This window comes from Bos indicus x Bos taurus, chromosome 4, assembly GCF_003369695.1.
Source record: "Bos indicus x Bos taurus breed Angus x Brahman F1 hybrid chromosome 4, Bos_hybrid_MaternalHap_v2.0, whole genome shotgun sequence".
Lineage (NCBI taxonomy): Eukaryota > Metazoa > Chordata > Mammalia > Artiodactyla > Bovidae > Bos > Bos indicus x Bos taurus.
Genome location: NC_040079.1, coordinates 81,065,808 through 81,087,496, shown reverse-complemented (window position 1 = coordinate 81,087,496; position 21,689 = coordinate 81,065,808). Strand labels below are relative to the sequence as shown.

The 21,689-nt window shown below is 35.3% G+C and overlaps 1 protein-coding gene across 13 annotated transcripts in view; it reads left to right on the top strand.

The window, feature by feature from the left end:
- Positions 1-21,689, top strand: part of CACNA2D1 (calcium voltage-gated channel auxiliary subunit alpha2delta 1) — a 520,495-nt gene that overhangs the window by 489,304 nt on the left and 9,502 nt on the right. For 7 of the 13 annotated variants that reach the window (XM_027539815.1, XM_027539814.1, XM_027539821.1 and 4 more), the window contains 13 exons: positions 151-213; positions 882-985; positions 1,888-1,974; positions 3,495-3,562; positions 3,888-3,926; positions 5,319-5,390; positions 5,897-6,049; positions 6,135-6,187; positions 7,728-7,783; positions 8,155-8,284; positions 10,179-10,288; positions 11,415-11,497; positions 13,183-13,389. In XM_027539815.1, the coding sequence (XP_027395616.1) occupies positions 151-213; positions 882-985; positions 1,888-1,974; positions 3,495-3,562; positions 3,888-3,926; positions 5,319-5,390; positions 5,897-6,049; positions 6,135-6,187; positions 7,728-7,783; positions 8,155-8,284; positions 10,179-10,288; positions 11,415-11,497; positions 13,183-13,317 (1,153 nt within the window). In that variant the 3' untranslated portion in view covers positions 13,318-13,389. Of the gene's footprint in view, positions 1-150; positions 214-881; positions 986-1,887; positions 1,975-3,494; positions 3,563-3,887; positions 3,927-5,318; positions 5,391-5,896; positions 6,050-6,134; positions 6,188-7,727; positions 7,784-8,154; positions 8,285-10,178; positions 10,289-11,414; positions 11,498-13,182; positions 13,390-21,689 lie in introns of those variants that run through there. The other 6 variants (XM_027539817.1, XM_027539824.1, XM_027539819.1 and 3 more) reach the window with 1 other exon arrangement.

Genomic DNA, 21,689 nt, shown 5'->3' with positions numbered 1-21,689 from the left:
GTCAGCTCTTTGCATCATCAGGTGGCCAAAGTATTGGAGTTTCAGCTTTGTCTTAGGAACCCATTTTATTTCTCTTTGTACCACCAACATCTAAATATTGTACAAAGACTCAGTTGAACGAAACTTTGCTTCTTCTGTCTTCTGTTTCAGCAAGGGAGTGAAAGCACGATTTGTTGTGACTGATGGTGGGATTACCAGAGTTTATCCGAAAGAGTAAGTTCAAATAACATCTGTAAAAGTTAGTACATTACAGAGGACTTCTCCATAGATCTGTGCATTACTGTATTAGGAAGCTATTCTTCAGAGAAACTGATCACTATTAAATTAGAGTTTATTTAAAGTACTTAATTATTAAACTCCATTCTTGAAAAACATGCTATGATTCTTCAATTGTATTTTTCCTTGTCACCTATATTACAAAATTTAAGAAGTTTTAAAAGAGATTTTTCTCTTTGTAGACATAACCAACCTGGTTAAATGAACATAATGTTATTATGAATATGACTATTGGCAATATTTGCATAGCACTTCATTATTTTCACTCATGTATGGATTTTATCTGTGTTTATCTTTAGAAGAGTCCATAAAGTGGGCTCTGTAGGCTTTTTAATATTAATTGACTTACTAACTGACTTGTCCTTAATTACCTGGCTAGTAAACGTCAGAGTAAAACTTGGAGTCAGCTTTTTCTGCTCCTTAATTTAACTCTGTGCTGATCTATTGCTTAGTAATGAATGTCATTTACACCATCAATTACCACTAACTTCCTTACACGTACCAGAGATGCAGACATATCTGTAAAGTTCAGTGATGTCCACAAATGGAAAAGTAAGTTATCACATAGATTAAAGAATAAAAATGATGAGCCACTTCCTCCTTAGGGCTGGAGAAAATTGGCAAGAAAACCCAGAAACATATGAGGACAGCTTCTATAAAAGAAGTCTAGATAACGATAACTATGTTTTCACTGCTCCCTACTTTAACAGTAAGTACTACTTTACAATTCATTCATCTCAATTCCCCTTTTTAAAATAAATTATTGCTCCTACCTGCTTTCCTACCAAACAATATATTTTATGATAGTTGTTCAGCTCAATCATTATTAATTATATACCATGTGCACGACACTGAAAAGACTGAAGTATCCATTTAGTTGAAGAAGTAAAATGCATCTACAGGAAATCAGCCAGCCAGTAATGTGAATACAGCATATCTACAGGCATGCACGGTACAGTGAAACAGATGTAGACAATCCCTAATTTCACCAACTGCAAATACACTGAAGAATGTTTAGTGAATTTTTAAAAACGGAATTAATCAGTTTACTCTGCTTTAATCAGTATTAGTTGCATAATATTTGTACAAATTATTACTAGTCTATATTTTAAAAATATTCTATTGGGCTGTTTCCCTAAAACTTTCTATTTTAATCCTTCAGCCTTTCTAGAGGTTGGGCTTATTACCATCATTTTCACAAATGGGGAAACTGAAGTTCAGGGAATTTCAGTTTTTTCCAGGGACATGTATCTTTTACAGCAGTTTCATGAATCTAAGATCAATCTTTCTGCTTCACTTCAATAGCCTCCTCAATATTTTAGCAGGTATCATAAACCAGAGATTTGGTGTGCATCCTTTAACTTGTGAGAGTGATGCAGCCAAGCTAATAAGTCCCATTCCAAAGTCAATTAATGCAACCAATTCATGGACACTCCAATTAGCCTGGTATAAAAAGGAAGAAAAGGGAAGAGGAGACCACCCATTCCTTGATAACATATCTATGCTAGAATATTTAAGCAAAATACTGTTTTCCTATATATATTAAAAGAAATATAATATTATTTGATTTAGCTAGAGTGGTTTGTTTTCCTTTTTTTTTCTTTCTTTTAGAAAGTGGACCTGGTGCTTATGAATCAGGCATTATGGTAAGCAAAGCTGTAGAAATTTACATCCAAGGAAAACTTCTTAAACCTGCAGGTAAGCATATATACTATCCACATACACAGGACTGAAATTAAATGTGACCTACTTTTTCTAAATCAACTGGCAGTACTTATCAGGAAAGCAATCAGTAAGCTTCAACCAAAATACAGTCAAAGACATGCCAGTGTGAAAAAGAAAATGAGACACAGTTACCTATGAGATTGGGGATAAAAGTAAATTGATACTATAAAGAGTTGACAGATTTTGGAAAGAAGTGTGTATATGTTTATACACTGTTGACACAAATTTATGGTGTCAGTTTTATACTATATATCAAAATTCTAAATGTTTGATGCAGCAATCTCCCTTTAGAAATCTAACCTATAAAGTATTTCAAATATACAAAAGTAGAGGGAATTCCTTGGCAGTCCATTGGTTAGGACTTCACGCTTCCACTGCACAGGGCACGGGTCTGATCCCTGGATGGGAAACTAAGATCTCACATGCCAGGTAGCAGAGTAGATATTGCCAAGGATGTAAATGTCTGTGATATTTTAAACATGAAAAGTTGTTTACATCATTGAGAAAGATAAATTATGTCATATCTATATTATATATCTGTTAAAAAGTAGGGATCTTTTTTAAAAGCTTAGAATAAAGAATATGAAATTTTTGGTAAACTAAGTCAAGCAAATGCAAAAGTTCTTAAAACTGAGCATCAGTGGGAGAGTTAGAAGTGGGCTAGAGTAAACAGATAAATAAAAGTTAAGGAAAAAAAGTATTGTGTAAATCAGTGTTGTTCGAATTCTATAAAGGGTTTAGAGAGGCCATATTGAAGAAGCAGATAAATCCCTTTCTGCTCCTGAGGGCAGTTTTAGCCTTCAGTGGTTCAACTACATGGATTCACTCTGTCGCTCATGCAGTGACCAGCTCATTTGCTCCTTCCTGCATTCTCGCAGTTGCTTATTTACTCATCCAGTCTTACTCTTTCAGTCTCTCATTCACGTGCCCTTTCCCACCCACTCACCTACCTACTCACACGCTCATGTTTCCACACTTTAGCAACATTTCTTCAGCAACTACTGCATGCACTGGTTAGGTGAGGGAAGCCCCTTCAAGCTCACCCTTCAAATGACTGCATATTTATAAATCTATTCCTGACACTATCAATTTTTAAGCTTATTGTATTAATTGGCAAGGTTGTAGAAAATGAACTATGAATATAAAGAAGTTTATGTAATAGTTTAAGAGCTATTAATATTACTTCTTAGTGAAAACCTCAAGAAATATCTCTAATTTTAACATTATATTCAATGTAATGCTATTTTATAAATTACCTAAATATCATATAGCAAAGTATATATCTAGCTAATTAAATGTGTAACCTTTTACATAAATTTGAATCAGCATTTCTCAGTGTATCTGCAATTAAATGGATGTTCTGGTTTTTTTTTTTTTAAGAAACTTACATTTGCCTCCTTAGGAATTTTCAAATGTGAGAGTAAAGATAAGTGACAGTTATGGCTACATTTCTTTAAAATTTTGTGTTAATTTTTCTTTACATGGTTTTTCAGTTGTTGGAATTAAAATTGATCTAAATTCCTGGATAGAGAATTTCACCAAAACATCAATCAGGGATCCGGTAAGATTTTTTTTAAATTCCTATGCTACATTTACTAGTCTCAAAAACAGTGGCAAAATCAACTTTTAATGCTACTACACTGAAGCATAATTATGAATTCCTATTTTTTTGCAGATATTTTTTTTGTTTAGTCAACCAATATTAAAAATATTATCAACGTAAGAATTTAAAATGCCCATTTAAATATTTATTGATATTCTCTAATTTATAAAGGTAAAACTAATGATTAGACTATCATTTAATCTTTTATGGTAATTAAAATGATATAATTAAAATCCAGTTATTAAGAAAATGTGAGGTGATAATTATACTTTCTGTCTTTCAGTGTGCGGGTCCAGTTTGTGACTGTAAAAGAAACAGTGATGTAAGAAAACTCTTTAAAATGGAATTTTTAAATACAACTTTTTGTGTTACTCTTTCTAAGACTAACGGTAAAAAAATGCAGGAAGTTTTCATCAGATACCAAAATAATATTGTATGGAATGGTGAACTTATTCACTGATGAGAATTTGAATTATATGCTTTTAATTCCTAAATTTAAACTTTAGAAGCATTTAAAAATATTCATTTAAAAGCCATATCAATATGAACTATATTCTCTTTGGACCCAATTGTATTAGATTCTTTTGCACATATTTATTTCGGCTTTGTTTCTGACCATGGTTTCTAACTGAAACATACTTATTATCAATGCAGTCTTCCCTCATTTTTTGCATTTTATCTGAATATTTTTGTGCTGTATTATAGTAGTGAGAAAGTTTCTTTTAACTGAACCTTAGAACTGTAAAAAAGTTTTACTTGCCTGGATTGGATTCTATCACTTCCATTTTTGTTTCCAGTTTAAGATGTTGTACAAATGATACGAGATAAGTTATGCCTATCCTCAATAAGAAGGATGAATTCCCCTATTTTCTTTGAGTCCCTGTCTAAATGCTTCCAAGGGAAGCAGGAGTTTTGTATCATTTTATCACTCCTAAATCTTGAGAAGCCATAGCCAGTAACATTCATTTTACATAGACTATGTATCAGCTGTTTTTAAAAGAGCAAAAGATTTAGCAAGCTTCTTCCATATTAGGAAAACAGAATGTATTATGTCCTCAACTCTGAAAACAATGCTTTTAATTGTAATTTCATACAGTAAAACTATTAAATTGATTGATATATTTAAGCATAATTTAAACTGGGAACATTTTAGGATATATGATTATTTTTCCTTAAAGGCATTTTTTCCCCTTGATTCTTGCTTTTACATCCCAAATTACCCAAAAATTTTTAATATAAAACAATTATAAATAACCTCATGGTGTTGCTTTTTCTTTTTAAGTCTGTGATGGATAGTGCCCCAAATGGATTTTTTTGAATGTCTTTCTTGTCAAAATCTTAATTATGTGTTTAAATATAATAATAAAAAATAATGATACATTATTAAATATTTGATTTATCCAGTTTCCTTGTTCATTAAGATGACCACAGAGTGGCAAAAGGATTTTTTCTGATTTGTTCTTATGTATTGTTCGGACTGAGTTGACAATTTTAATGGCTGGATGGTGGTGGAATTTCAAGCCCTGATGGTTTGATAGCAATCTATGCATACCCTGATTTCATCAGAATCTCCTGAGCACATACCTTCAAGATAAGATATAGTTATTTAAGCTTTTCTCCTATTTTTATTGTTATAATCATCTACATAAAATGGAGTCATAATGTAACTTAACCTTCCTTAAAAATGTATTAACTGCTGTTTTTATTTTGATAGGTAATGGACTGTGTTATTCTAGATGATGGTGGGTTCCTTTTGATGGCAAATCATGATGATTATACTAACCAGGTATGTACCTAAAGTGGGAAGGGGTAGAGTTTCCTAAGTGTGTTTCCCTGATCAACATTATGAAACTCCTCCAAACCACTATAAACATTGATAACCAAAGTGTTTAATGTAATAGAAACCATAAAAAAATACATCCTAAAAATAGTTTTCCTTTTACTTGTTAGTTTTACTTTCTGGTATTGTTTCTGTTAAAACTTATTTGCTAAAGATTTTAACATGATATGAACTGTTTTATTTTTGATCTCTCGGGAATTTAGAGAAATTTCACATATTAGTCTGTTGATAATATGAGTCTTAATACAAACTGGTTTGAAACAGATGAAAACACCTAATCTCATGGGAGTTCTTTCAAAGTGTCATATACTCATTTATTACTTGCTTTTGTTTTTAAGCTCCTCAGTGGTTTTAGTTCAGTTTCTTTGTATCATTTCTTTTCTTTGTACTGATTCAAGTGTTAATAAAGTTTCAAATGTGAGCCAAATATTAATTATTTTTTTCTGTACCAGATTGGAAGATTTTTTGGAGAGATTGATCCAAGTTTGATGAGACACCTGGTTAATATATCAGTTTATGCTTATAACAAGTCTTATGATTATCAGTCGGTGTGTGAGCCAGGAGCTGCACCAAAACAAGGAGCAGGGCATCGCTCAGCATACGTGGTCAGTAATATCCACTCGGCTTCCCATTGTGTCAGAGGGACACTCAGGGTTCATTAGTGTAATACTTTCTTATCCTGTTTTATAGCCATCAATAGCCGACGTATTACACATTGGCTGGTGGGCCACTGCTGCTGCCTGGTAAGTCCAAATTTTAGTTTTATGGGTAATGAGCAAAAAGTGTTGTAAAATAGGAAAGAATTTGATGAAAGTACAGACATGTAGATAATTATTATGGGAACTACATTATTTCCTACAGCACATATTGTTAACAGTCATAAGTATTTTTTTCCTAAATGATCAGTATAAAACCATTATAGTTATTCAGCTTTTTCTATGAAAACAGTTTTATGCAAACTTCAGCCTCTTCAGGGGATCCTTTTATCTATGGATCTGTTGAAATTCTTTTCACTGGTATTTTGTGTTGATATTGTACTCAGTCCTTAAATTTTAGGCATCACACGTTAAATGTCTTCATCCATCAGATTCATGATATGATGACTTCTCTTTCTACTTCTTCACTTTTCATACAAAGGCTGGCCTCGTTTTAGAGGCGTCATATTCCTGAAATGGATCTAATTCTTTTCACCAGTTCTACCCTTCCTCCCATTTCCCCTCTACCTATATCCTGCCACCAATGAAAAGAAGACATTTAAATTGCTTATTGAGGCACTGTGGAAAGTCTGGAAGATCAAATTTGTCATTGTCTGGGTCTGGTCAGTCAAGTAACTAATCCCCCTGTGATGTCCGGGTCCATCCCCCCTTTCCTCCGTGTTTCTCTTTCGTACCATTACCCAACTGGATTGTGTAAGTTTTCTTCCATGTAGGTCAATACATAAGGTTCACTTGATTTTGAGGCTTTCCCAGCTAAAATTAAATGATTATGCATTTTATTAAAGTAGCAAAGATTTTAGATTAAAAATCTGATTTCTTAAAAATTATGAAAAATGGTACTTTCTGTTGTCAAATGCTATTTTAGATAGGCTTTACAAAGTCTATCTCATAGTCATCCTGAAATACTTGTTTTTATGCTATTTTCTGGCCAGAAAATCCCTCCTCCTCAACTTCCCCTTCCCTTCTCCCCACTTTTGTTTTAACTAAACTCAGTTCCAAATGAGTTTTTACCAGTATTTGGCTCAATTGTCATTTATTGTAAAACTGAAATGTGCCATATGTCCTATATTTAAAGGTATATTTCATGAATGCCACATTATGCATTTTATTTTATGCCACCTTACGTAAATAGTTAATAAACCCATGGTACACAGTCATTTTTGTTTGTTTTGTGGTGTTTTTTCCCTACCATAATACAGCTTCAATATTGAAAATAAGGATAAAATCTTGAATGTCAAAACTATGCACTAAAATGATGACATTCTCCCTAGAGTTATCACTTCTCCTCACTCAGATTTTATATTAAGTGTCTTCACACATTATGTGTCCCTCACAGGGTCCTGAAGACAACTGACTTCATGACTTCTTTTACAGAAAGAAATTTACAATGTCTTATATAATTTAAAAACACTTCTATAAAAATGCTTGCAAATTCTCAGTTTTTCCAGAAAGATGAAAAAAGAAATATGTGTATGTGTACATGCAAAAAGACTCTGGTTTTTATGATATAATTTATAAAATAAAACACCTAGCTTTTTATCAATAGTTTTTTGTATTTAAAATTTAGGTCTATTCTACAGCAGTTTCTCTTGAGTTTGACCTTTCCACGACTTCTTGAGGCAGGTATGTCATAGCTCAGATGCTATCATAATAACTTAAAATTTTCTTTTTGGGTATGCTGAGTGTGTGTGTGTGTGAGAGAGAGAGAGATCGACCATTTAACATTTTTGTAGGTTAAATTCTTTTTGTCACAACTTTCCTAATGCCTGAGAAACATTCCTAGGTCACATTGATTTCTGTTTTGCAGCTGTTATATATTCAAATTCATTTATTCTAATGAGAGTTAATGGGTACCTTTAGGAGCTGCCACTGTACCTCATGGAGTAACTAGCCAATTATGGTGCCTGCCCTTATACTGATTGATTTGTTTTGCTCTTTGAGAAATGGAGGCTCTGGGAGACCCCTCATAATAATGGTCTTTGTTTTCCCCACAGTTGAGATGGAAGATGATGACTTTACGGCCTCTCTGTCAAAGCAGAGTTGCATTACTGAACAAACTCAGTATTTTTTCGATAACGACAGTAAATCATTTAGTGGTGTATTAGATTGTGGAAACTGTTCCAGGTAATTCATTTCTTCAATTCTGGACTAGTCTTGCTTCCCTTCAGTTTCTCTGAAGGTTTTTAATGTTAATTCTGACTTCGATAAGTTGTAATTCCTTCAACTTATTTTAGTAATTGTGTAATCAAGAAAATTATGCCCACTTTTAGGCAGAATATAAAGGAATTTGTATTTTGTCTAAAAGAATCCATATTAAATTTTTTCTAATGTAGAGCTAGTTTCAGAAATGATATTAATTTTGATTAGAATTATACTTACTAAACGGATTAACAGACATATCCTTGGGCAGGAAATTGTTTTAGTTGTAGTATTCACTTATCTTTGATTTGAAACTGAAAAAACTAAGAACATATTTCCTGAAGTCAAGGTCAGTGTTGGTCATCACGGTCCATAAAACACTTGGAAAAATTTTTGGAAGAAATGGAAAATTTTATTTTATTTGTATCGAGAGAAAGAACGAATGGCAGGGTGGAGATTTTTGAAGTTTTAAGAGGAAAGGGATAATCTATGTCACAGTATCCCTGAGAACAGAGCAGGAAGGCACATGGAATACTTTGTTTTTAGTAACTTAGGACAGCTTATTCTAGAAGAAATGTTAACAGAGAGAAGAGGAAATATGAGGAGGTGAGGTAATCTGAGCAGGTGACAGGGCAGGAACAGTTAGTTGCTAGGGAATTTGGAAAAGAAGTTTATAACAGGTTGTTTTTTTTTTTTTTTAGTATTTTCAGGAAGGGGTTAACTGCAACGAGCACAAATTTTTAATCGATGTGGTCAGTATGATTTTATGACTGACTTTATTAAACCTCCATGTCCTACGAGGAGGTGGAGGGTATGCAGAGGAGAGGAAAGGGGTGGAGTCCGGCATGTAATCAGCAAAAAGCAGACCATCTTATTTAGAGATTAGCATATCAGGACCTCACTTTCAGAAAATAGAACTGTGGCAAGTTAAGTGGATTTATCAGTTTAGAGTCTTCGGTCTTTCATTAATTGATGTCCAAGAGTAGCAATGTATACTTTAAAAATGACTAAGTTAAACTGTAATGTAAAGACCAGTATAATAAGTTGAACCACGGTTACTTTTGATTTGCTCTATGCTTGTGTCCCAACTTAAATAGGTTAAGAAAAAAAGAAAACCCTGCTTCCTTGAAAAATCAATTACTCTTTAACAACAGACCTACATTTTTATTGTGAAAGGTGGAAACAGCTTAAGATGTGGGAAAAAAACACTACATGGAATTCAAAGCCCTTAATTCTGTCTAGACCTGTGTTGTCCTAATTCAGTAGTAACCGGCCACAGATGGCAATTTCTGTCATCTAGTCATTAGTCATTGCAACTAATTAATAGTACAGTTTTGTACCTCAGCAACACTAGTCACCATTCCGGGCGCTCAATATAGCATCCTGTGGCAAGCGTTTGTCTACCATATTGGTTAAAGTGGACGGCATTTCTGTCTTCCCAGAAGGTTTGTTTAACAGCCCGATCTAGACTTCAGCCTGGCATGAGCTTGGGCAAATGCTGAGTCATTTTATACTCCTAGTTTCCTTCACTGTAAAATAAGGCACCTCTGGGACATTTTTAGTGATAAATACCACACTTCCTTAAACATATAAACTAAAACATTTCTTACAACTCTAAACAACAGAGTGGTACTTATTTTGCATTTGGTTTATCGCTTAAGAAACATCTCCTGTTGGAATTTTTTAGTATTCGTTTGAGAGAGAATATGTCCATGTTAATCTTTCTCTTCAAAACACATTCTCATTCAGTTTTACTGCTTGTGCATGTGATGCTTTGTTTCAAAAGTCTTGTTTTCTTTTCTTTTTAATATGTAACAGTCTTTAAAAACTGTTTTTTTCTCAAATGACATTTTCTCTAATCTTTTATAATATTCTACAGAATCTTCCATGTAGAAAAACTTATGAACACCAACTTAATATTCATAATGGTTGAGAGCAAAGGAACTTGTCCCTGTGACACACGGTTGCTCATACAAGCAGAGCAGACTTGTATCCTTTCACATTGGAGAGGTTTGGAATGAAAATTCCATCTTAAAGCCATGCATTTTTAACCACATCACATTGTTCATGCCCAGAAAGAGAAAAATACCACAGAGGGCTGCAATCGCCTCACAGAGGCAGCATGGACCCGTCACACAAAATCTCATTTGGATGCCAAGACTCATGATGCTACACATGCACTCAGAGAAGGCGAGAGGCTTCTCACTTGCACAGTGAGTCTTTGTGGAGAGCGCAATGCAGATTCCCAAGGGCCTCTGAAGATGGCTAGAGAGCACCAGGGAATGCCTGGCTTGGGGTTTGGTGGTGGTTGGGAGGATGCTGGGTTTCTGCCAGTGCTCCCTGGGGCTTGTTGGCCCAAACTTCCACACGGTGCCAGATGAGGGAGTACTCTGTCTTCCCTGTCAGCTCGCCCAGGTATAGGACAGAAGGGAAAAAGGGTCTGCTTGTGCCTTGAAAGCTGTCAACAGCCAGTCATCATTAATGGCGTTGAATGTGGTCTGTACCCACAATGGAATATTATTCGGCCTTTAAAAGAAGGTAAGTCCTGTCATATGCTACAACTGTGATGACAGCAATGCTAAAAATACTTCTGCGAGTAAATATGCTAAATAGCAATGCAGTGACTATTCAAGCATTACAGGCCGAATTTTGGTAGACTGCCTCTGGTTTTTGCTGTTTCTGGGAAGATAGTTCTCCCATATGTTATGTTTGGAACTGACGTTTATTACTAGAGTTAGTTTCTACTTCTATCTTGCTGAATAGGAGAAACCAGGGTCCTCCGTTATGGTCTTACGTGAATGACTCTGTCTTACAGGTGCGTCATTTGCACATTTCAACCACTTAGATTCTACAAATATTTACAGAGTACTTTCTTGTGCCAGCAACCATGCTGTGCACAGTACAGATAAAAAGTTGATCTCTTCACACAGTCCCTAGGCTAACAAAAGAAAATCTGTGGCAGTTTAGTTCCTTAAAGCCTATAGTAGTGTATGGCACTAGAATAATGTCATAGGTTTCTCCTGCTTGCTTTGAGAAATAAATATATGGCATTGTATTTTTTCAGTTTTGTGGGGGGGGGAAACATAACTTCATATCCCTTAACAAGTTTTTTTAGCTGATGGTCCAGATCCTTGTGATATGGTGAAGCAACCCAGATACCGAAAAGGGCCTGATGTCTGCTTTGATAACAATGCTTTGGTAAGTGTGTCCAGAGAATTTCAGGGGACAAATTACAGTTTTAATTCCAACATAATGTCTTAACCATAGTATTCTCATTAACACGACATACTTGCTGGTATATAGATTTTTTCATTTCAGTATTTCTTCATGGTTAGCATAAGCTTAACAGTTGCTTCTTCTATCTATCTGTCCTTTCCACAGAAATTGTACTTTCAAACACAATGCCAGTTTAGCAATGTTCCAAGATCATTAATGATTTTAAAGGCTTTCTAATAAATAGTAACTGACAGTAAATGTTACTAATAGTATATGAGTTGCCTACCTTCATTTGTTATTATAGTATTTTATTAATTTGTTTAGTCTTCATTCAGTGTATTTAAAAACTTGTTAAATCGCTGTTGTCCCCTTATTTTGTAATTCTATCACCTATTAGCTTTGTATTATTTTTCTTAATTACTTTTTATATTGTTTGAAATTAGACTAGGTTAGTAACACAGGATTAAGTTGGTAAAATTTTACACACCCATATTTAATGTATGTTATCTGAGATGAATAGTCCTTTTCCTATAGGTTAGCTGTCTTCCTTTCCTAAGCACTATCCAGACTACTGTATATATAAGTAGCTTGATACTTTTCAAATTAATTTAATTTTTAATAAGCTTTATTCTGAATCAAACCCCATATAAAAGGTGCTCACTACTTATAAAAACTACACTTCTTTAATATTTCTCAATTTTCCAGTCTTCATGTCTCTTTGTATGAAGGTTTGCAAAGAAAGCATTATCATCTTAGGAATTGCTTATTATAAAATATGTCAGACCATTTATTCAGTAATGTGCATTTCTAGAAGTTATTTATTTAGAACTGATTTACCTATTGTGTACTTATTTACTCAAATACACATAATCACATTTGTTTCAGAAAAGAATAAAAATTTCCATAGTTACATATTATGCAAGTACATAATACAGAGTAGAAGCAGAGCAGAGAAGTAAAATTGGTGATGGGGAATACGGGTGAAAACCCAAAATGTTTTAGCCACTAAATCCTTTTACCTCCCTAAGGACTGTTGATCAGTTCGTCTTTGAAGGGGAAAACTGATTCAAAGTTAGAGCTATTTGACCTTTTCCTCTTTTACAGTGAGGCTTACGTAAGACCCAGATACGAGGACTCTTTTGTTCTGTCTACTTTACCGTAAGGAGTTTTGCCGCGTCAAATCATTCCCCAAAGAATGTTATTTTTGGACCCAAGGCTAGTGTCACTCATTAGGGAAACTTCACTTGTCAACTGTTTGTCACCAAAGACAGATTAAATTTACTCAGGTGCACTTCCAAGATCATATAAAAACCTATTACCCAAAATATTTTCACCGTCGGAAACTGTATGTTTTGATCACGACAAGAAGAAGATTTTACAAAGACAGAAATTTCCAATATTAAAGTTCCTATAAATTGTAAAATGGATTGTGTGTGAAAGTACAACTCTTGCTCAGTAGCTCAATGTGCTAATAATGTCTTGTGTTTTTTTAGCACTGGAGTATTTTGGTAATGCTTATTTGCAATGGTCACTGTGAATCTGCTCTGAATGGAGGCTCACATAAACTGCTAACTGCCAGCAAATTGCATGAAATCTCATCTTGTATGTCTTCTTTTCTGTGTTTTCTTTCCTTTTCCTGTACTTGCTACTTTGCCCGTTATTAATAGGATCAACTTGTATGCACAACGAATCGTGCCTGTACCATGATGTCAGCTCCTATCTTCATTTTTCTGCAAGTTTTCATGTGCTGTGGATGGTCAGTCACTTTCTCGAATTTTTCTTTGTTTTTGTGTTTGGCTTGAAATTTTTAAAAGTAATCCATATCCCTAAATCCACTACAATAAATGTCCTGAAACCAGGTTATTAAAATGCCAGTAGTAATGTTGTTTTGTAAATAACAACGTTCAAATATTACATGTTTCTAATCCTGAACAGAGCATATCAGTTTCCTATATTTAGTTAAAAATTAGTTATGTCTCTTACAGGAAGATACCCTGGAGAAGGGAATGGCACCCCACTCCAGTATTCTTGCCTGGAAATGTTTCTTAAGGTTTTACTAAAGGTTAAGTCAATGTGGAAAAAAGTATACATTCTTCATGATGTCTTACTTAAGAGAAATACCCTAAGGACAATTATTAGAGACGGTCATAAGTTTTGTTTCAAAAGTTGTTAACATAAAATTAATGAAATATTTCAGTTTTATCAAGCATTATTCAGTACCTTCTAAGCTCATTATCCTAATTTTTCCTTTTCCATATAAATGGATATTGTCTACACAGCATTTCTTTAGTGAAATATTTTAGTATCACTAAGTGCTTCTAATTTCTAAGTTAATTTTCCTTACTATTATTTACATTATCTAGGCTAGGATTATCATTATTTGTTATTTTCTGACAAATTTCTGAATTACATACTCAGTACGACTGAATAGATATTTTAGGGCCTGAATTTATAGTCAGAGTTCCATTACATTTTTTCTTTTCTTTTTTGGTGTTTTGGAATCCTGAATGTAGTAACTAGACAGCATTCGTTGTGTACTTTCTTCGTTGCTGTCCAGGTAGTCTTTGGTTAGGAAACCACTAGATGGAGATGTGGCCATTACTGAAGAGTGAGTTCATCAGAAGGAGACAAAAGTGGAATAGCAGGGGGAGTGTCAGAATGTAAAATAATGCTTTTGAATTTAAGTGGTAAAGAAAAACAGCAAATCAATAACATGTACTATTGAGGAAGTTCATTATTTTATGCAAACATACTTGGTAAATACATGTTATTGAGAACACGAAAAATGAATATGTAGAAGAAATATGTGTGTATACATACACATACATTAAACCTACCTCATGATTGAATGTGGTTAAATGTATTAAGGTGCTATGTAGGAAATGATTTGTTAGGGACCTTATTCCTATTAAGAGAGTTATGTGTGGTATCTACCTGCGTAAATAATTTTAAATATGCATTTTCTTTGAAGCTGCTGTGGGTGATGTAAGTATGCTGCTGCTAAGTCGCTTCAGTCGTGTCTGACTCTGTGCGACCGCATAGACAGCAGCCCACCTGGCTCCCCATCCCTGGGATTCTCCAGGCAAGAACACTGGAGTGGGTTGCCATTTCCTTCTCCGATGCATGAAAGTGAAAAGTGAAACTGAAGTCGTGTCCAACTCTAAGCGACCACATGGACTGCAGCCTACCAGGCTCCTCCGTCCATGGGATTTTCCAGGCAAGAGTACTGGAGTGGGGTGCCATTGCCTTCTCCGTAAGTATAGAGCTATCTAAATTCCAGATAGCTCATATTTAGTGGATGCTTTTTACCAATGATTTGAGCTTTACTCCCTGGAGGAGGAAATGGGAAGCCGCTCCAGTTTTCCTGCCAGGAAAATCCCGTGGACAGAGGAGCCTGGCAGGCTGCAGTCCATAGTGTCGCATAAACAGATATACTTACTAGTATATCTGGTCTTAAAAAGTAAGCCTTGGGACAAAATCATGAAAAAGTAAGCCTCAGGGCAAGAATATGGTTTAGATATTTTTTCCTTGAGTAGTAATGGGACAGAAAAAAAAAATGAGGGATTCTTAGTTGAAGAGTATTTTGAGACAGGTCCCTAGAAGGAAATAAAATTATTCTTTCATATCTTAAAATATATGTAAATAGTTTTGGCACTTTATTCCTTTACTATTTAAAGCTGAAACAAGGTACCAGTCTGTTATCTTCTCCACTAACCTTTAAAAATCAGACTGATTTATCTGGTTATGGTGTTAGTGGGATTTTGGTCTCTCTAAGATAGGGAAAAAAAAATGCTGAGGTTTCTCCCACATCTATGCATTTGTGATTTAGAATGTTTTTAGAATGTATCTCATAATTTATTTTCATATAATAATTTCAAGTCTTGGTATATGTGGTTGCCCATGCAAAACATTTGAGAAAACATGATCAGGAAACTGAAGGGACAGATTTTTCAGTGTGGATCAACATGCAGACTTCAGGGACTCCAAATAAGTTATCTGAACTACCACCTCCCAGACTGAACAGACATATCTCATCATCACACAGAGGAAATCACCCCCCCCCCTCAAAAAAAAACACTGGAAATATAAAAATAAAAGCAATGGCAGCAGAGCCAGAAAGAATATTTTTCTTTCCATAACATTTCTAGAACATACAGATGTATTTTGCGTTAATACGTCAACGGGTCTCGTATGTTTGCTAATTTTGCATTCTATCAAATTAATACTTAACCAGAACTGGGAAGCTCTCCTAATGAAGTGACAGTTAAGCCTTTAAGTTGGTATTTTATGTTTGTAGTGTTCCTAACTAATCAACCAACCACTGCTTTATTTGAGTACGAGTACTCATTTATCAAGTACTCGTAGTACACCACCTATGTGTCAGGCCACTATTATATCCCTGAGATTAAGACACATTGATACTAAACTGTAAATTTTCATCTCAAAGTCGCATGTAATTCAGCATCCTGTTTTTTTCACCTGGTTAATCTACCTAGAGGGAAGGCTATTTGAACAAAGAGAAGAGGAAATGCAAAGGTCCTAAGATAACAAATACCTTTACCTGTTGCAGAGAAAGTGTTATTGGAGCAATGTGATGTGGGAAAGAATAGAGGAGGATGAAGATGGAGAAGCAGCCAAGCTGCACATCACATAAGGCTTTGTAGCCCTTTATAAGAAATTGGGATTTTGTTCTGAGAAATTTCAAAAAGGGCATGAAAGGATTTGGTTTTAAGAAGGCTGCTTTTTGGAGAGAAAATTGTTAAAGAGCAAGAATAGAAGCAGTGAGTCAAGGGAGGCCGCAAGTAATAGTAACCTGGACATGACATAGTAAGTAGTAGGTCTGGGGATATATTTTGAAACTAGAGTTAAGAGGACAGGCTGATAGATTAGATTTGAAAAAAGGAAGACTCACAGATGATGTGTTGTCTTTGACTTGCTTCATTACTCCTAGAAATATCATTCATAAAAATAATATTTAGGGGCAAGTTTAAGATATTTCTGAGAATCAAAAGGAGAGGTGATGGAGCTCAGAGGCGCATTCAGGGGTAAAGGTTTAGAAGCGTGCGTTACTGAGTTTCTGGTCCGAGATGGTGACAGAGTAGACTTAAAACTCACCTTAACTCACAGACCTAACAAACCTACAGCTATAAAAAGAGCAATACCCTCTGAGAGAAATGTAGCAAGTAGATGAGCAACTCTTACGCACTGAGGGAATGTAATACGCATCCAAATGAGTAGGAAAAGCTGAGGAACATTGTCTCCGTAAACCACACACTCGGCACAGCAACATACAATTAGAAAGGAACTCACAACTTCCAGCTTCGACCTGAGCAGTGCAGGGTTTAGGTTGAACATCTAACATCCCAATTTTTTTTTTAATTTTTAAAATTGTTATTTTTAATTGGAGGATAATTGCTTTACAGTGTTGTTCATTTCACCTGTGCAACAACATGAATCAGCTATAAATATATGTATATCCCCTCCTCCCTCTGAGCCTCACTCACCCCTGCCCCCATCTCACCCATCTGGGTCATCACAGAGCACCGAGCTGAGCTCCCTGTGCGGTACAGCTTCCCACCAGTCATCTATTTTACACATAATAGTGCATATGTGTCAGTGCTACTCTCTCAATTCATCCCACCCTCTCCTTCCTCTATTGTATCCTCACATCCATTCTGCATCTCTGTCTGCTCTGAAAACAGGTTCATTGGTACCCTTTTTATAGATTCCTTATATATGCATCAATATAAGATAATTGTTTTCCTCTTTCTGATTTACTTTACTTGGTTTTCTTTTTATGGCTAAGCGATGGAATCATTGTATATATGTACAACACCCCAACTTTTAAGACTCTAACCTGAGGGATGGGCCCCCAAAACTTCTAGCTTTGAAAGCCTAATAGGGCTTGTGTCCATGACAGACAAGACTACAAATACAAAGAAACAATTTTTAACAAATTTGCAAGGACTCCCTGTGGTTATCCTTCCAAAGCTCAGAAGAGGGAGCAGAGAAACGCACTTCTCCCCACCTTTCCTTTAGGGAGGCTATTTGCATACTTTAAAAGATTGCCTGCAAGTAAGGCTTCTAATTTAGCTCACATTTAGGGACTTCCCTCACGACTCCCTGGAGACAGGCGAAGGGGTAGACTAGGCCCATTGACCCTCTGACTCACTCCAGGTCAGTGGTATCTTCCTAAAAGAAGCTTGTGATCCCATCTGGCACCTTGACTTTTGAGGTAGCTTCCCAAAGGACACACCCTTTTGTCACTTGGCTCTGAGAGCCGGCAGGGCTCGCGTTCACGTCCATCAAAGGACCATAGCAAACAAATAGTTCTCAAATGCCTGTCCCCTCAGAATTCAGCACAGAGGGAGCAGACAGAAATGCCCATCCTGCAGTCTTTCCCTGAAAGAGGTGCTTTGGCATACTTTGGAAGCTGCTGCCTGAGGATCCAGCCTCCAATCAGCCTGTTTCTGAGTGCTGACCGAGATCTTCCCCACTGGGACACTGACAGATGTTAGCACACCCTCAACTACTAGGATGCAAGGGAAACCACAGCACAGAGTGTCAAGGAAAGTGAAGAAACACAAAAATATGTTTTAAAAGAAAGAGAACTCCACAAACAGACCTTAATGATACAGAGAAGAGTGACTGACATGAGGAAGAGTTCAAAATACGGTCATAAGGATGGTCACCATATCAGGAAAAGAATGTATGAACTGAGAATTTCAGCAAAGAATATACAAGAAAGTATCAAACAAATGTCACAGAGCTGACAAATACAGTAAGGCCAATAGAGAGGAGTTCAAATAGCAGACTAGATGAAGTGGAAGAAAGTATCAGTAAACTCACAAACAGAGCAGTGATTCATTCCATCAGGAACCAAAAAGAATAAAGAAAGTGAAGATAAAGTGAAGCTAAAGCAACTTACAAGACAACATCAAGTAGACTGAAATTCACGTTCTAGTGTCCCAGAAGGAAAAGAAAGGCAGACGTGGGTAGAAAACTGTTTGAAGAAATAATGATTGAAAACCTTCCTAACCTGAGAAAAGAAACAGCTATCCAAATCTAGGAAGCCTAGAGAGTTACAGATAAGAGGTATCCTAATAACACGCAAACCAAGTAAGGAAGAGGAAATACCTCCAAATTCATAGCACATGATACGATTCTGTATATAAAAACTACCCCAAAAAACTCTCACTAATCAACAATTTTATTAAATTTCAGGGTCTAAAGCCAGCATACAAAAATCAGTTGTATTTCTCTACACAAAAGATGAAGTATCTAAAGCTGTCACATTCACAATGCCATCAAAAACAATGAACTATCTGAAAAGAACTTTAACCAACAAAATGAAAGTTCTCTATTAAATCAAAACTACAAGACTTTCCTGAAAGAAATGAAGCCAACACAAACAGATGGAAAGACATCCCATATTAATTGATCATAAGTATTGATATTGTTATAATATCTATACTACTCAAAGTCAACTGTAGATTCAACACAATCTCCATCAAAATACCAATGGTATTCTTTACAGATAGAAAAAAAAAATCTCAAAATTTATATGAAGTGACAAAGTCTGCAAATAGTCAAAGCATTTCTCAGAAAAAATAACAAAGCCGGAGGTATCATGTCCTGTTTTTGACTTTACTACAAAGCTACAGTAATAATAAATTATTTTTAAAGGTATGGTAGTGGCATAAAAATGGACAGAGACCAACAGAACAGAGCAGAATTAAATCCCTGCATACACTGTCAACTAATATTTGCTAATGGAGCCAAGAACACCCAATGGGAAATAATAGCCTCTTTAACAAATGATGATGGGGAGATGGGATAAACAAATGCAGAACAATGAAATTGGACTCCTATCTTACACCACTCACAAAAATTAACTCAAAATGGATAACAGATTTAAAAATAAAGCCTAATAACTATAAAACTTAGTAGAAACATAGGAAGCTCCTCAACATTGTTATTGGCAATGATTTTTGGATGTAACACCGGAAGTACATGCAGTAAAAGCAAAAATAAGCAAATGAGACTACATCAAACTCGAATGCTTCTCCACAGCAAAATCAACACCTGACCAGATGAAAAAGCAACAGATTTCAAGAAAAAATTTGCAAACCATGTATCAGATAAGGGATTTTATCTCCAAAATCCAAAATATATAAAAAACTCAAACTCAAAAACAAAATAATCCAACTAACAAACAGGCAGAAAAACTAAATAGACCTTTCTTCAAGGAAACACAAGACTGCAGTGACCTGCCACCTCACACCTGTTGGAATGGATATCATCATGAAGATGAGAGACAATAGGTATTGGTGAAATACGAATAAAAGGGAACATTTATATACTGTTGGTTGAAATGTAAATTGGTGCTACCAATATGGAGGTTCCTCAGATAAAAATAAATCTAGTATTATGATCCATCAATTCTATTTCTGGGTATATATGCAAAAGACATGAAAACAGGATTTTGAGGCAATAACCGTACTCCACATTCAGTGTAGCATTATTCCCAATGGTCAGGAACAATCTTATGGACTCTGTGGGAGAGGGAGGGAAGATTTGGGAGAATGGCATTGAAACATGTAAAATATCATGTATGAAACGAGTTGCCAGTCCAGGTTCGATACACGATACTGGATGCTTGGGGCTAGTGCACAGGGACGACCCAGAGGGATGGTATGGGGAGGGAGGAGGGTTCAGGATGGGGAACACAGGTATACCTGTGGTGGATTCATTTTGATATTTGGCAAAACTAACACAATTATGTCAAGTTTAAAAAAAAAAAAAAAAAAGATATGGAGACAACCTAGATGTCCGTAAACCAGTGAACAGATAAACAAGAGGTGGCATTTATGCTTATGTGTGCATATAGGCACACAACAACATACTTTTCAGCCACGAGAAAGTGCAAACTGCCCTTTGCAACAGCATGGGTGGACTTTGGACATATTATGCTAATTAAGAAAGACAAGTACCGTGTGTAAAATCTAAAAAGCCAGACTCATAAAAACAGAATAAATGGTGGTTACCATGGAATAAGGGGTAGGGGATAAGACAGATGTTGTTCAAGGGTAAATCTTAGAACAGGTAGTAGATAAGCTCTAGAGAGCTAATGCACAGTACACTGAATATAGAAAACTACTATAGTCATCGAACTTGCTAAGAGACTAATAAATGAATTATTCCAACTACTAAAAAAAAGGATATTTATGTAATATAATAGAGGTGCTAATTATCACTACAATGGCAATTATATTACAGTACATAAATTATCAAATTAACATGTATGCCTTAAATTTACATAGTGTTTTATTTCTAATATGTTTTAATTAATGTGTCTTTGTATTGGTCTCTAAATTTTCAAGAGTAAATCTATGACAAAGATGGCAAGACAATCTCTGGTAAATCTATGACAAAGAAGACAAGACAGCCTCTTCAACAAATGGTGCTGGGAACACTGAACAGCTACATGTGTGAAAGAAAGAAACTAGAACATTCTCTAATACCACACACAAAAATAGACTCAAAATGGATTCAAGCCCTAATTGTAAAACCAGATACTATAAAACTCTTAGAGGAAAACACAGGCAGAATACTCTTTGACATAAATGACAGCACTATCTTTTTGGATCAGCCTCCTAGAGTAATGAAAATGAACACAAACAAATGGAACCTACTTAAACTCAAGAATTTTTTCACAGCAAAGGAAATCACAAACAAAATGAAAAGACAGTCCACACAGTGCGAGAAAATACTTGCAGTGAATCAACTGGCAAGGCATTACTCTCCAAGACATGCAAATAGCTCATGCAGCTCAATATCAATAAACAATGCAATCAAAAATGAGCAGAAGATCTAAATTTCTCCAAAGACATGCAGATGACATGTGGGATCTAAAATATGGTACAAATGAACCTATTTACAAAGCAAAAACAGAGTTACAGATATAGAAAACAAACATGGTTATTAAGGGGGAAAGGGGGCAGAGGGGTGAATTGGGGGATTGGGAATGACATATACTGACTATACAAAATAATTTAAACTTGTTAAAATGTTATTATATACTATAATAATTTATGGAAACCTGTTTGCACAGTGAACTCTTTTCAATAATCTGTAATGACCTACATGGGAAAAGAATCATTCTTTTCTATCT